Source organism: Hylobates moloch, unplaced genomic scaffold (genome assembly GCF_009828535.3).
Source record: "Hylobates moloch isolate HMO894 unplaced genomic scaffold, HMol_V3 SCAFFOLD_6, whole genome shotgun sequence".
Classification (NCBI taxonomy): domain Eukaryota; kingdom Metazoa; phylum Chordata; class Mammalia; order Primates; family Hylobatidae; genus Hylobates; species Hylobates moloch.
The window spans coordinates 80,502,435-80,518,727 of NW_026652281.1; the positions used below are offsets into that span (position 1 = coordinate 80,502,435).

Below are 16,293 nucleotides of genomic sequence, written 5' to 3' on the forward strand. Positions count from 1 at the left end.
ATACACACACACATATGTATACAAAAAAATACAAAAATTAGCTGGACGTGGTGTTGTGTGCCTGTAGTTCTAGCTACTTGGGAGGCTGAAGCTGGAGAACTGCCTGAGCCTGGGTGGTCGAGTCTAAAGTGAGCCATGATGGTGCCACTGCACTCCAGCCTGGGGGACAGAGCAAGACCTTGCCTCAAAAAAAAAAAAAAAAAAAAAAGGCGGGAGGAGGAATTTAAAAAATATATATTGTAATAGACACTGCTGTAACTGTCTGCTCAGCACTTTCTGGGGATGGTGCCTGAATTTTCCTTGGGAAAACCATCCCTTCCCCAGCCTACTTTATGTCATGCCAGTAGAGATAACTAAACCCCCAATTCCACACTGATTCAGGTTGAAGGATTTGCACAGGCTTCAAACAAAACTAGTAACTGGCCAGGCATGGTGGCTCATGCCTGTCATCAAAGCACTTTCGGAGGCTGAGGTGAGTGGATCACTTGAGGCCAGGAATTTGAGACCAGCATGGCCCACATGGCGAAACCCCGTCTCTACTAAAAATACAAATTTAGCCGGGCGTGGTGGCAGGCGCCTGTAATCCCAGCTACTCAGGAGGCGGAGACAGGAAAATCACTCGAACCCAGAAGGTGGAGGCTGCAGTGAACCAAGATCGCACCATTGCACTCCAGCCTGGGTGACAGAGGGAGACTCTGTCTCAAAAAAACTAGTAACCAGTAAGAGTCAAATCTGGGCCTTGCATTACAAGGGACAGAGACAGGGAGAAAGACAGAGAGAGAGAGAAGAGCTTTCCCTTGCTGGAGTTACTGAAAAAACCAGACATGAATCTGCAAGTACTAGCTGCCATCTGGCTACTCTGAGAGGAGGGAGTGGCTAAGAATGGAATCAACTCAGAAGAAAGTTGAGCTAAGGGAGGGATCAAAGTCCTAATGATACTGTTTGTTTGAGTCCGTGGAGCCAACTGTGTCTTCACAGTCAGTAAGCCAATGCACCTCCTTTCTTGCTTGAGTCCTTCTGAGTTGGGTCTTTGAAGACTTGTTACTGAAAGATTCCTGCCTGCTACAACCTCATCAGGGCCATGTTTTAGGCATATCTGAGGAGGAAGGAGACAGACAGAAAGGAACTTAGTTAAGACCAGCCTGGCGCTGGGCGTGGTGGCTCATGCCTGTAATCCCAGCACTTTGGGAGGCCGAGGGGGGCGGATCACCAGGTCAGGAGTTCGAGACCAGCCTGCATAACATGGTGAACATCGTCTCGATACAATACAATAGTAAAGGCAAAGTGACGTAAGAATCACAAGGAAATATCAGACAAACCCAAACTGAGGGACATTCTATAAAATAACTGACCTGTAATCTTCAAAAGTCTAAAGTCATGAAAGACCAAAATACTACTACTAATAATAAGAAGAATAAATAACTATTTCAGGCCAGGCATGGTGGCTCATGACTATAATCCCAGCACTTTGGGAGGCCAAGGTGAGCGGATCACCTGAGACCAGCCTGGGCAACACGGTGAAACCCCGCCTCTACCAAAAATACTAAAATTAGCTGGGTGTGGTGACACATGCTTGTGGTCCCAGCTACTCAGGAGGTTGAGGTGGGAGGATCATTTGAGCCTGGGAGGCAGAGGTTGCAGTGAGCCATGACCGCACCACTGCACTCCAGCCTGGGGGACACAGCATGACACTGTCTCAAAAAAAAGAAAGAAAAAAAAAAGTGCCAGACCTTGAAAATCACAAAAAGCTAAGAACTGGTTTAAGATTTAATCTGGAGCCAGCCAAAGTGGCTCATGACTGTAATCCTAGCACTCTGAAAGGCCGAGGTGAGAGGATCACTTGAGCCTAGAAATTTGAGACCAGACTGGGCAACATTAGCTAGAACCCTTCTCTACAAACATTCTAAAAATTAGCCAAGCCAGGCATGGCGGCTCACCCCTCTAATCCCAACACTTTGGGAGGCCAAAGTGGGCAGATCACTTGAGGTCAGGAGTTCAAAACCTGCGTGGCCAACATGGTGAAACCCCATCTTTACTAAACATATAAAAATTAGCCAGGCATGGTGACGTGTGCCAGTAATCCCAGCTACTTGTAAGGCTGAGGCAGGAGAATCGCTTGAACCTGGGAAGTAGAGGTCAAGGTAAGCCGAGATTGTGCCACTGCACTCCAGCCTGGGCACAGAGGGAGACTCCATCTCAAAAAAAAAAAAAAAAAATGCTGGGCGCAGTGGCTCATACCTGTAATCTCAGCACTTTGGGAGGCCGAGGCAGGCAGATCATGAGGTCAGGAGATAGAGACCATCCTGGCTAACACTGTGAAACCCCCTCTCTAATAAAAATACAAAAAATTAGCCAGGCATGGTGGCACGCACATGTAGTTCCAGCTACTCAGGAGGCTGAGGCAGGAGACCCTGGAGGCAGAGGTTGCAGTGAACCGAGATTGCACCATTGCACTCCAGCCTGGGCAACAGAGCGAGATGCCGTTTCAAAAAAAAAAAAAATTAGCTAGGCGTGGTTGTGTGTGCCAGGCGTGGTGGCAGGATCAGTTGAGCCTAAGAGTTCGAGCCTGCAGTGACCTATGATCTTGCCACTGCACTCCACTCCAGCCTGGGCAACAGAGCAAGACCCTGTGCTAGAAAAATAATTCTGCTGGGCGCAGTGGCTCACGCCTGTACTCCTAGCACTTTGAGAGGCCGAGGCGGGTGGATCACGATGTCAGGAGATCGAGACCATCCTGGCTAACACGGTGAAACCCTGTCTCTACTAAATATACAAAAAATTAGCCAGGCGTGGTGGCGGGCGTCTGTAGTCCCAGCTACTCGGGAAGCTGAAGCAGGAGAATGGTGTGAACCCGGGAGGCGGAGCTTGCAGTGAGCCGAGATCGCACCACTGCACTCCAGCCTGGGCGACAGAGCGTAAGCTTCCACATCGTTTTCTCTCTCTCCCTTTTTTTTGGGGGGGGGGGGTGGGGAGGTGGGGGCAGGGTCTCTCACTCTGTCACCAGGCTGGAGTGCAGTGGCACCATCATAGCTCACTGCAGCCTCAACCTCCTGGACTCAACTGATCCTCCCGCCTCAGCCTCCCAAGTAGCTGGGATTATGGACGCACGCCACCACAGCCAGCTCATTTTTGTATTTTTGGTAGAGATGGGATCTCACTATGTTGCCCAGGCTGGTCTCCAGCTGCTGGGGCTCAAGCAATCAGCCTGCCTCAGCCTCCCAAAGTGCTGGAATCACAGAGGTGAGCCACCACGACCAGCCAGCATCATTTTCCAGTTAAATGTTAATAGTATCTACTTCATATGGCTGCTGTGAGGATTACAGGAGGTAGTGTACATAAAAGTGCCTGGCAAGCCAGGTGCTGTAATCTCAGCACTCTGGGAGGCCAATGCGGGTGGATCACTGGAGGTCAAGAGTTTGAGACCAGCCTGGCCAACGTGGTAAAACCTCGTCTCTACTAAAAATACAAAAACTAGCCAGGCGTGGTGGCTGGCGCCTGTAATCCTAGCTACTTGGGAGGCTGAGGCAGGAGAATGATTTGAACCCAGGAGGCAGGGGTTGCAGTGAGCTTGCACTCCAGCCTGGGCGATAGAGCAAGACTCCCTCTCAAAAAACAAAACAAAAGAAAACAAAAGTGCCTGGCACAGAAGAGATGGCAAGCCTACATTAGTTGAATGTGCATCTATGAACCAGAACAAATCCCAGTCCAGTCCTCCAAGGAAATGCCAACCTCAGTCACTAGAGGGGAATCTCAGTTACACTGTAACTGAGCTTCCAGCAGCAGGAGGTGGCAGCTTGCGGCTCTGATACACCAGCCTTTCCTATGCTGGGAAACTCACTCCCACTCAGCAAACTGGCTCCATGCTGAACTCCACGGTGTTTTCTCTGAGTCACTATATTCTCCCGCAGTTGCAAAATGATCTGGCAAAAGTCCCCCTAGGGTTTTTACTGCTTACTGAGTAACATCCAAACTCCTTGCCAGAATCCAGAGCCTTCTTAATCTGGCCCCAACCTACCTCTCCAGGCTGAAACCTCATCATTGTTTTACTGCAGCGATGCTGGACAAGTTATGCTCTGCCTCTATGCCTCAGCTCACCCCGATCCTTCTCCTTCATGCCTTTCTTTAGTCCCAACCTTCTGCAACCCTACTTTTTCTCTTCTTCTTTTTGTTTTTTGTTTTTGAGACGGAGTTTTGCTCTGTCGCCCAGGCTGGAGTGAAGTGGTGCAATCTCAGCTCACTGCAACCTCCTCCTCTCGGGTTCAAGTAGTTCTCCTGCTTCAGCCTCCCAAGTAAGTTGGATTACAGGCGTGTGCCACCACGCCCGGCTAATTTTTGTATTTTTAGTAGAGACGGGGTTTCACCATGTTGGTCAGGCTGGTCATGAACTCCTGACCTCAGGTGACCCACCTGCCTTGGCCTCCCAAAGTGCTAGGATTACAGGTGTGAGCCACCATGCCCGGCCTACTTTTTCTTTTTTTAAAAAATTTTTTGGCCGGTTGCAGTGGCTCACACCTGTAATCTCAACACTTTAGGAGGCCGAGGAGGGCAGATCACGAGGTCAGGAGTTTGAGACCAGCCTGGCCATGGTGAAACCTCATCTCTACTAAAAATACAAAAAGTAGCCAGGCGTGGTAGTGGGTGCCTGTAATCCCAGCTACTTGGGAGGCTGAGGCAGGAGAATCATTTGAACCTGGGAGGCAGAGGTTGCAGTGAGCCGAGATCAGCGCCATTGCACTCCAGCCTGGGCAACAAGAGCGAAACTCCCTTTAAAAAAAAAAATTATTGTAGAGACAGTGTCTCCCTCTGTTGCCCAGGCTGGAGTGCCATGTTGCAATCATAGCTCACAGCAGCCTTGACTTCCTGGGGCTCAAGCAATTCCCCCACCTCTGGAGTAGCCAGGACCACAGGCATGCGCCACCACGCACAGCTAATTTTTGTCTTTTTGTAGAGATGGAGTCTTCCTATGCTGCCCAGGGTGGTCTCAAACTCTTGGTCTCAAGGGATCCTCCTGCCTTGACCTCTCAAAGTGCTAGGATTACCAGCGTGAACCCCCACACTTGGCCTGTTTATTATTTTAGAGACAGGGTATCAATATTGTTAAAAGAGAGACAGGAAGAAAAAGAAATAGAGACAGGGTCTCATTCTGTCACTCTGGCTGGAGTGCAGTGGTGCAATCATAGCTCACTGAAGCCTCAAATTCCTGGGCTCAAGTGATCCTCCTGCCTCGGCCTCCCAAACAAAGCACTGGGAGTGAGCCACTGCACTGGGGCCTAAATTGATTTATATATTTTATCTCTTCAATAGCTTGGAGTGTGTATTTTATCTCTTCAATAGATTGGAGGCCTCCACCAAGAAGCCAGTAGGTAATTTGCCCAGGGTAACACAGGGTAAATTAGTGGCAAGGATGGGATTCTTTTTTCTTCTTTTTCTTATTCTTCATCATTCAACTTGAACAAAGATCAGATTCTATCCCAGGCAATCAGGCTCTGGGGGGTTCTTTCTCTTAAGCACAGATTCATACTATATAGTAATCCTTTATCAGCCACAGTACCTAGCTCAGAGCTTTGCACAGAGTGCCATGCAATGCTTTATCAAATGAATAACTAAAAAAACCAATTGATCTAATTAGCACCTCTTGAACCTTCACTGACCTATGGGCCACTGGGAATCAGAAACTCAGTCTCATTAATCTGAGTGAGACTGCCTGGCTGTGGATCTAATTATGAGCAATTTCAGAATCATAATTACTGTTCCATTTTGTCTCTTGATCTGTAATGCATCCAAGGACCTACTCAGGGACAAAAAAAAAAAAAAACAACCCACTACATGGTTACTTACTGAAGCCTGGGAACTGTGTGTTTTTGTGAAGCTTCCAGCTCACATCTTCGCTGTGAAATGAGGGGGATGGGCTGGACGATCTCCGAGGGCCCTTTCTTCAGTTGTAACAGTCTGAGATGGACAGGTGTGATCCCAGAGCTTTGGGAGGCCGAGGTGGGAGGATCCTGTGAAGTCGGTAGTTTCAGACCAGCCTAGGCAACATAGCAAGACCCAGTATCTACCAAAAAAAAAATTATATTTTCTTTTTTTTTTTTTTTGAGATGGAGTCTCGCTCTGTCACCCAGGCTGGAGTGCAGTGGTGCGATCTTGGCTCACTGCAACCTCCACCTCTTGGGTTCAAGCAATTCTCCTGCCTCAGCCTCCTGAATAGCTGGGATTACAGGCGCCCACCACCATGCCCAGCTAATTTTTGTATTTTTAGTAGAGACAGGGTTTCACCATGTTGGTCAGGCTGGTCTCAAACTCCTGTCCTCAAGTGATCTGCCCACCTCGGCCTCCCAAAGTGCTGGGATTACAGGCGTGAGCCACTGTGCCCAGCCCCCCAATTTTTTTTTTTTAATTAGCAGGGCGTGGTGTCGCGCACTTGTAGTCCCAGCTCTTTGGGTGGCTGAGGTGGGAGGATCACTTGACCCCAGGGAGGTTGAGGCTGCAGTGAGCAGTTATTGCACCACTGCACTCCAGCCTGGACGACAGAGAGAGACCCTGTCTCTAAAATAAAATAAAAACAGTCTAGGTCTCTGAGAGGCATGGAATTACAAGGAGTCTCTGTGTCAGAAGACATCATTTTGAGTCTCAGCTGTCATTACTAGTGACCTTACCCAAGTTAGTAAACCTAACTCTCAGATTCCCCATCTGTAAAATTCGATCCATTTATTAGAACATTATTTTTAACCTAGGGTGATCCCGGGCCCAGGTTCTGGTGGGCTGCCGCACACATTGGCTAGGTGGCTCTGGTAGGTCACGCCCTGGCCGCTTCCCCTTCGAAGGGAGGGTGAGGACAGTCTCCGAGGCGGCGCTGCCGAGCCTCCCGGTGACCTGGAGGCCGCGGAGCCCTTAAGGACCCAGGGCCCCAGAACCTGGGGCGAGAAGGGCGGGCGCGCGCGCGGGGCGGGTCACGTGACGGCTCCAGGCCCGCGCGGGGCCGGGGCAGGGGCGGGGCCTGGCGCGCGCGGCCCTGCGGGTGACAGGCGGGCGGGAAGGGGCGGGGCCTCGGGCGGGGCCGCCGGGGGGAGGAGGGCGGTGGGAGGGGAGGAGTGGAGATGGCGGCGGCAGCGGCTCAGGGGGGCGGGGGCGGGGAGCCCCGGAGAGCCGAGGGGGTCGGCCCGGGGGTCCCGGGGGAGGTGGAGATGGTGAAGGGGCAGCCGTTCGACGTGGGCCCGCGCTACACGCAGTTGCAGTACATCGGCGAGGGCGCTTACGGCATGGTCAGGTGAGGGGGCGTTCCGGGGGAGGGGGCGTTCCGGGGGAGGGGGCGCCCTCAGGGGAGGGGGCTTCGCGGGAGAGGAGGGGGAGGCGCCGAGCGCTTTCCGGGACGTGGAGACGCGGAGCGTCCCGAGGAGGCAGGAGACTCGGGATGATCGGGAGCGTCCCAGGGAGGGGGCCCCTGAGTGCTTTCTGGGGGAGGGGGCGCTGCCTATGTCCTCAGGGGAGCGGGCTTGGAGGCTTTGAGTCTACCCTTCTGTAATGACGGGAGGGGCATCTGAGTGCATGTGGGGGCCCGCGGGGACCCTAGTGACACGGGGCAAGGCCCAGAGGATGAGTACTCTCGGGGAGGCGACATCCTTAGTGAAGAGGCAGTGGAGGGCCCGTTTTGGGGGACAGGGTGTCTTGGATTCCCCCTGTGAGGCAGTGCCAGGGAGCCTGGGGGAGAAGAACCGAGATCAGGGTGGGGCAGGGCTTTGGCCCCACCATCACCACCACCAGGGGCCCAGAGAGACATGAGGGGGCCAGGAGTGCCACCTGCATGTTTTGGGAGGGGTCTGTGAGTGTCCCCGGCCCCACCGTGTGCTCTGGGCCTCTGTCCCTCTGGGACAGCCCCGCTGCCCGGATCCCTCACCCTGGGACCCTCCCCTGCCCTGTCCATTCTCTCCTGCCCCTCCCCTGGCTGCCACCTTCCCAGTATTTGCCCCATGGTGTGTCCCCAGCATCTGCACCCCCGGACCTGTCTTGGGTTAAGGAGCCTTTCCTGGGAATGGGGGCGAAGGGTTCAGGGCCAGTAGAATGGAAGGGGATTGAGGAGAGGGGAAGTCAGTGAGCGGTCAGTCTCTTCCTCTTTGTAAAGTCACCGAAGGGCCGCCTGGCTGGTCCCCAGCTTTCTCTCTGGAGATCCAGGCCTCCACAGCAGGAAGGAACCAGCATTGTTTATGATTTGACCAGAGCCAGCTCCTGCTCTCTCCCTTCCCTGCCAAGGCCTGGGTGGGGCCACCAGGCCCGGACTCCCCCTTTGTAAGGCCACAGCAGCAGCCTCTCTCCGGTCCCCTCAGCTCGGCCTATGACCACGTGCGCAAGACTCGCGTGGCCATCAAGAAGATCAGCCCCTTCGAGCATCAGACCTACTGCCAGCGCACGCTCCGGGAGATCCAGATCCTGCTGCGCTTCCGCCATGAGAATGTCATCGGCATCCGAGACATTCTGCGGGCGTCCACCCTGGAAGCCATGAGGGATGTGTATCCTTCACCTTGGCCAGTCGGCTGGTCAGGCACGGCCTCGCAGCTGGGCTGGGGACCCGTTGCTTGCTTTCTGTTTCCATCTTACCCACCACCCTCCAAAACAAACCCAGTAAAATAAACTTCCCGCAGAGGAGAAGCCACAGTGTAACAGGACTTGGAGACCTCTGATGAACCCAGGCCTGCAGCGGCCGGGCAGTATGGCCTTGAGCAAGTCGGTTCTCTGCTCTGTGCCCCAGGGGGGAGGGCTAGGCAGGATGGTCTCTATGGGAGTGGTGTCTTCTGACATTGGCAGTTCTGAGACATGACCCAGCCTCTGCCCACAGTCATTTCTTGCTAAGGAATGGATGATTCTTTCCTCTCTTTCCTCCTTCCCCAGACTGGAAGGGAGACAGGGAGAAAGAAAACTGTCAGCTGGACGTGGTGGCTCACGCCTGTAATCCCAATACTTTGGGAGGCTGAGGTGGGCAGATTACCTGAGGTCAGGAGTTAGAGACCAGCCTGGCCAACATGGTTAAACCCCGTCTCTACTAAAAATACAAAAAAATTAGTGGGGCGTGGTGGCGCAAACCTGAAATCCCAGCTACTTGGGAGGCAGAGGCAGGAGAATCGCTTGAACCCAGGAGGCGGAGGTTGCAGTGAGCCAAGATTGTGCCACTGCACTCTAGCCTGGGTGACAGAGCGAGACTCTGTCTCAAAACTAAACAAAAACAAAAAACTGCCTTTCTTGAGGGCCTATTGTGTGTCAGGTACTATACATGCCCAATGCTTTTTTTTTTTGTATTACACCTCCCAACTACCCTATGAGATGGGCTTTTCAGCTTCATTTCAAAGATGAGGAGTGGAGTGCAATGGCTCACATCTGTAGTCCCAACACTTTGGGAGGCCAAGACCAGAGGATCACTGGAGGCCAGGAGTTCAAGACCAGCCTGGGCAGCATAGTGAGACCCCATCTCTACAAAAAATTTAAAAATTATTCAGGTTTGGTGGTGCATGACTATAGTCCCAGCTACTTGGGAGGCTGAGGCAGGAGGATGGCTTGAGCTTAGGAGTTCGAGGCTGCAGTGAGCTATGATTGTGCTACTGCACTCCAGCCTGGGGGACAGAGCGTGACCCTGTCAAAAAAAAAAAAAAAGATGAGGAAGCTAAGGCCCAGAAAACCTAAAATCAAGTGTTTCTGTTGCTGTCTCCTCCTCCCCTCCCCCAGATGGGAACTTGTCCTTCTTCTCGGGACTTCTCACTCAGAGCCGCACCCTAATCACCTGTGGACTTGCACCTTGCCCAGGGAGGAACAGCCTAGCCTTGGTCATCCTCCCCCAATACTGCTGTCCTAGTTTGCTGTCCACTTCCTGTCTGGCTCTCCTTAGCAACTTATGACACCTGTCACTTCTTCCCTGTCCCACCCACCCACTCTCAGTCCCAGCCCTCCACCCAAGAGCGGGGATTTGTACTGAGGTGTCTTGTACTGAGGTGTCTGCAACCCCCACCACAACTGTGGACAGGAAATCGTGCTCACCCCCAGCTTGCTGTGTGATGTGAAGCAAGTCACGGCGTCTCACTGGGCCTCCCCAGCCCTAAAACAGCAGGGCTGGTCCACATATTCTCTGAAGACCCTTTCAAGGCAGATTCTTGTTTTCTTTGTTTTTTGTTTGTTTGTTTGTTTTTTTTACATGGAGTCTCCCTCTGTCACCCAGGCTGGAGTGCAGTGCCGAGATCTCGGCTCACTGCAACCTCCACCTCCCGGGTTCATGCCATTCTCCTGCCTCAGCCTTCCAAGTAGCTGGGACTACAGGCGCCTGCCACCGTGCCCGGCTAATTTTTGTATTTTCAGTAGACACGGGGTTTCGCCCTATTGGCCAGGCTGGCCTCGAACTCCTAACCTCAGGTCATCAACCCACCTCGGCCTCCTGAAGAGCTGGGATTACAGGCGTGAGCCACCATGCCTGGCCTCAAGGCAGATTCTAAAAGACAGCCCTGACTTATTTTTCCAGAGACAAGCCAAACGGCATTTGTGGATTTATTTATTTATTTACGCATAAGCTTTGTTTTATCTTCAAATAGAAAAAGACATCTTACTCCTCCATCTTCTGAGGTATGGCCAAGCACTCTCCTTTGAGTGGGAGTGTGCTGTTGGGAGTGTCTCCTCATTTTTCTTGCACAAACCATTCCCATAAGGCAGGCATTTATTTTTAAGCAAACATTTATTGCATGCCAGATGGTGTTCATACATTATCTCATTTAACTCCCTCAACAGCCATGTGACTCAGGCATTGATATTAGTAATAATAGTTCATGTTTGCCTAGCACTCACAACTTGCCAAGCACTGGGCTGACAGCTTTACATGCGCCATCTCATCTAGTTTTCACAACCACCCTCAAAAGAACCATTATTTCATGGCCCGCACCTGTAATTTCCAGCATTTTGGGAGGCTGAGGTAGAAGGAACACTTGAACCCATGAGTTCAAGACCTGCCTGGGCAACATAGCAAGAGCTCATCTCCACAAAAAGAAAACAAAAAAAAAAACATTATTTCCCCTACATACCAGATGAGAAAGTTGAGGCACAGACAGGTTGAGATCCTAAAGCCAGTGACTAGTAGAGAGATTTCAGACATCCATGGGTTAACTCCAGAGTTGCTGCTCTTTTTGTAGTTTTTTTTTTTTTTAAATTTATTTATTTTTGAGACAGAGTCTCACTCTGTCATCCAGGCTGGAGTGCAGTGACACAATCTTGGCTCACTGCAACATCTGCCTCCTGGGTTCAAGTGATTCTCGTGCTGCAGCCTCCGGAGTAGATGGGATTACAGGCACATGCCGCTGTGCCCAGTTAATTTCGGTATTCTTAGTAGAGACAGGGTTTTGCCATGTTGCCCAGGCTGGTGGTCTCAAACTCCTGGCCTCAAGCAATCCTTCCGCCTCAGCCTCCTGAAGTGCTGGGATTACAGGCGTGAGCCACCACTCCTGGCCCAAGTTTCTGCTCTTAACTGTGAAGTTCTCCTGCCTCCCACAGTTTATTATTATCCCCGTTTCCCTGGTAGGGAAACTGAGGCCACAGAAGTGAAGCCCCTTGCTCAGGATCAGCAACTGTGATGCAACAGAGGCTCAGAGCCCTGCCACTGGGTAATGGCAGCAGCTTGCCCAGCTGGTGGTGCAGGTTGGCAGACCTATTGAGTCCCAGGGGCCCTGGCTGGAGGAGGTGTGCAGCCTCGCCTTCAGAGCCTGTTTTCCTTAACCAAGTGCCTCCTGCTGCCCCCTGCCCCGGGGGTCTCCGGAACCATCCTCAGCTACATTGTGCAGGACCTGATGGAGACTGACCTGTACAAGTTGCTGAAAAGCCAGCAGCTGAGCAATGACCATATCTGCTACTTCCTCTACCAGATCCTGCGGGGCCTCAAGTACATCCACTCCGCCAATGTGCTCCACCGAGATCTAAAGCCCTCCAACCTGCTCATCAACACCACCTGCGACCTTAAGGTCAGAGGGTTGGGCACCTGTCCCCTCCTCCCCCAGGGTCTGGGGCTTCCAGGTGACCAGTAGAAGAAGCCTTGGGCAGGAGAACATTGCAAGCAAGGGGAACAGTGGAGGCAAAGACAAGGAGGCGTGACTGCTTAGGCTGCAGAGGCCTTGAGCGCCGAGCTTAGCAACTAGGTCTGATTCCAGATTTGCGATTTCGGCCTGGCCCGGATTGCCGATCCTGAGCATGACCACACCGGCTTCCTGACGGAGTATGTGGCTACGCGCTGGTACCGGGCCCCAGAGATCATGCTGAACTCCAAGGTAGGAGGGGCTGCCCACTCCTGAAAGGAACGGACCAGTTCCCAGGAAGCCCTGGAGCTATCTCTGAGCCAGACACTGACCCCCATGACACAGGAATTCTACCCTTTGGGCCTTGGGCTCTGCAAGGAAGCTGAGCATTGAGCCCTCCAGGCCTCTGCCTTCTGCCTGGTGTTGGATCTAACTTGGAGGTGGTGGCCTGGCGCAGACAACAGGACCCTGTTGAGGCTGGCCCAGGAGCTCACCACTTCCTCCTCTCCCCCAGGGCTATACCAAGTCCATCGACATCTGGTCTGTGGGCTGCATTCTAGCTGAGATGCTCTCTAACCGGCCCATCTTCCCTGGCAAGCACTACCTGGATCAGCTCAACCACATTCTGGGTGAGGGAGGCCCGGCTGGCTGAGTGGGGGATGATTAGCTTTTCCGAGGTGAGATTTCTCAAGAGTCCACGTCAGGGATACCGCCATGTGTGGGGTGCCTTCAGCATCTCATGGTATCTCAATGAAGTATAGATATTATCCCCATTGGATAGATGGGAAAAGCAAGGCTAAGTCCCACACCTAAGGAGGCACCAGACCTAGGATTTGAGCCTTGGTCTGCCTGAATCCAGCCCCCTTGCTCTGCACCACCATGCTAATGACTAGGAGGTGACTGAGGGATTGGCATGGGTTGCTGGGCTGGGGGGTCTTGTTCTTGCTTTGTTGCCTGTTCTGTTCCCAGAAAGAAAGAGGTGATCATTTACCAAGTCACCTTCTTATCCACAGGCATCCTGGGCTCCCCATCCCAGGAGGACCTGAATTGCATCATCAACATGAAGGCCCGAAACTACCTACAGTCTCTGCCCTCCAAGACCAAGGTGGCTTGGGCCAAGCTTTTCCCCAAGTCAGACTCCAAAGGTTCGAGAGATATGAGGGCGGGTGTGGGATAAACCCTGGGTGTCGTGGAGGGTGTGTGAGCCCAGCAGCCACTGGAGGAGACAGGCAAAGCAATGCTTCTGGGAGCTCCTCCAGTCTTCCCTGTGACCTCTGACTCCTGCCCTTCCATAGCCCTTGATCTGCTGGACCGGATGTTAACCTTTAACCCCAATAAACGGATCACAGTGGAGGAAGCGCTGGCTCACCCCTACCTGGAGCAGTACTATGACCCGACGGATGAGGTGGGCCAGTCCCCAGCAGCAGTGGGGCCGGGGGCACGGGGGCACGTAGGTATCCCCCATGCCAGGCCTGAGCCTTGCTGTCTCTGCCACCCCAGCCAGTGGCCGAGGAGCCCTTCACCTTCGCCATGGAGCTGGATGACCTACCTAAGGAGCGGCTGAAGGAGCTCATCTTCCAGGAGACAGCACGCTTCCAGCCCGGAGTGCTGGAGGCCCCCTAGCCCAGACAAACATCCCTGCACCCTGGGGCCTGGTGAGTGTCCCCGTGGCCCGCACGCAGACACCCTGATACTAAATATCTATATCTGTATATCTATATCTATATCTATATTGATCTGTACGTGCCTCCATACAGCAGCAAGCTTACCCCGCACCCATGGTCAATGTGTCTGGTGACAACAGCAGTGTCCAGGGGGCTGGGTGCAGTGGCTCATGCCTGGAATCCCAGCACTTTGGGAGACTGAGACTGAGACGAGTGGATCACCTGAGGGTCAGAAGTTTCAGACCAGCCTGGCCTGCATGGTGAAATCCCATCTATGCTAAAAATACAAAAATTAGCCGGGCACAGTGGGTCACTCTGGTAATCCCAGCACTTTGAGAGGCTGAGGCAAGTGGATCACCTGAGGTCAGGAGTTCGAGACCAGCCTGGCCAACATGGTGAAACCCTGTCTCTACTAAAAACACAAAAATTAGCCGGGCACGTAGGCATGCGCTTCTAGTCTCAGCGACTCAGGAGGCTGTGGTGGGAGGACTGCTTGAACCCGGGAGGCGGAGGTTGCACCACTGTACTCCAGCCTGGGCAACAGTGAGACTCTGTCTCAAAAAAAAAAAAGGGCTGGGCACAGTGGCTCATGCCTGTAATCCCAGCACTTTGGGAGGCCGAGGTGGGTGGATCACAAGGTCAAGAGTTCAAGACCAGCTTGGCCAACATGGTGAAACCCCGTCTCTACTGTAAAGAATACAAAAATTAGCTGGGTGTGGTGGCACATGCCTATAATCCCAGCTACTCGGGAGGCTGAGGCAGGAGAATTGCTTGAACCCAGGAGGCAGAGGTTGCAGTGAGCCGAGATCGCACCACTGCACTCCAGCCTGGACTACAGAGCAAGACTCCATCTAAAAAAAAAAAAATGCCCAAGGGCTGCCCAGACTCGTGGCCCACCCAGTCCTCCAGCCCCAAATGTCTCTGCCTGTCAACACCCTGCATCCCCCAGACCCAGAAGCCATTCTAGTCTCCTTCTGGGAACAGAACTGGCAAAGAGGCAAGAGGTCACTGAGGGCCTCTGTCACCCAGGTGAGGACCCGAGTCAGGCTTCAGCTCTGGGTGTGGCAGAAGCAGGTGGGGCCGTGATTGCTTTGGGAGGGGCCCAGCAGCGCCCAGCCTGACCCAGATTGCCAGGCCTCCTCACACCTGCTGCCAGATCAGCAGTTCACATAGCTGTGGGGACCCCGCTGGGCCTGCCCCCACCCACGCTGCCTCCTTGCCTCCTCCAGTCTCTTCCTGTCTTCAGCCAGGTGTGGCCTGATAGGAAGAAGGCATGCACACCTGGGCTCAAATTCAGCTGTGCCACTTAGTAAGTGCTGTGTGATATTGGGCAAGGCACCTCACCTCTCTGCGCCTCAGTTTCCTGGAGTCAGTTCTATTTATCTTTTTTTGGTTTTGTTTTTTTGAGACAGTGTCTCACTCTGTCACCCAGGCTGGAATGCAGTGGTGCAATCATAGCTCACTGCAGCCTCAAAACTCCTGGGTGCAAGGGATCCTCCCAGCTAGCTGGACGAGCCATTGCAACTGGCTAATTTTTTTTTTTTTTTTTTTTTTTTTTGTAGAGCTAGGGTCTTGCTATGTGTTGCCCAGGCCAGTCTCAAACTCCTGGGCTCAAGTGACCCACCCACCTCGGCTTCTCAAAGTGCTGGGATTATAGGCGTGAGCCACTGCGCCCGGCCGAGACAGTTCTAATAATGAAAGCATAAAGCCCTAAGCATTGTTCTAAGAGGTTTACATGTATTAATTCCTTTAATCTTACAGCAGTACCTCAAGCTAGGTACTATTATTATCTCCATTTACAGATAAAGAAACTGAGACCCAGACTATCCAGCTATGAGGGTGAAATAAGAGAGGCTGAGGTCAGGGCTCCAGCGGGTCTGCCCGGGGGGTGCTAACGACTCCTCTTCTGCCTGCTTCTCTCTTTAGGACCTGCCTCCTGCCTGCCCCTCTCCCGCCGGACTGTTAGAAAATGGACACTGTGCCCAGCCCAGACCTTGGCAGCCCAGGCCAGGGTGGAGCATGGGCCTGGCCACCTCTCTCCTTTGCTGAGGCCTCCAGCTTCAGGCAGGCCAAGGTCTCCTCCTCCCCACCCGCCCTCCCCACGGGGCCTTGGGGGCTCAGGTGGCCCCAGTTCAATCTCCCACTGCTGCTGCTGCGCCCTTACCTTCCCCAGCGTCCCAGTCTCTGGCAGTTCTGCAATGGAAGGGCTCTGGCTGCCCCAACCTGCCGAAGGGCAGAGGTGGAGGGTGGGGGGCACTGAGTAGGGACTCAGGGCCATGCCTGCCCCCCTCATCTCATTCAAACCCCACCCTAGTTTCCCTGAAGGAACATTCCTTAGTCTCAAGGGCTAGCATCCCTGAAGAGCCGGGCCGGGCCGAAACCCCTCCCCGTCAAAGCTGTCACTTCGAGTGCCCTCGCTGCTTCTGTGTGTGGTGAGCGGAAGTGGAGCTGGGGGGCGTGGAGAGCCTGGCGCCCCTGCCACCTCCCTGACCCGTCTAATATATAAATATAGAGATGTGTCTATGGCTGACCCTGGCTCTGTCTGTGTTCGCGACACCCCTGCCCTGCCCCGTGCGGCTCTGAGGACGGACTCCTGCAGC

General features: G+C 53.3%; 1 protein-coding gene across 1 annotated transcript; it reads left to right on the forward strand.

Moving 5' to 3' along the window:
* Window positions 1-7,067: 7,067 nt before the first annotated feature.
* Window positions 7,068-16,223, forward strand: MAPK3 (mitogen-activated protein kinase 3). The gene is made up of 9 exons (XM_032155791.2): window positions 7,068-7,267; window positions 8,322-8,504; window positions 11,789-11,978; window positions 12,165-12,281; window positions 12,544-12,658; window positions 13,043-13,174; window positions 13,325-13,434; window positions 13,530-13,684; window positions 15,620-16,223. Exons 1-8 carry the CDS (start codon window positions 7,098-7,100, stop codon window positions 13,650-13,652), a joined length of 1,140 nt encoding a protein of 379 aa, XP_032011682.1. The 5' UTR covers window positions 7,068-7,097; the 3' UTR covers window positions 13,653-13,684; window positions 15,620-16,223.
* Window positions 16,224-16,293: the final 70 nt, after the last annotated feature.

Coding starts and splice junctions, on each gene's coding strand:
- MAPK3 (XM_032155791.2), top strand. CDS start 7,098: ATGGCGGCGGCAGCGGCTCAGGGGGGCGGGGGCGGGGAGCCCCGGAGA. Junction 7,268..8,321: donor GGCGCTTACGGCATGGTCAG/GTGAGGGGGCGT, acceptor CGGTCCCCTCAG/CTCGGCCTATGACCACGTGC. Junction 12,282..12,543: donor AGATCATGCTGAACTCCAAG/GTAGGAGGGGCT, acceptor CCTCTCCCCCAG/GGCTATACCAAGTCCATCGA.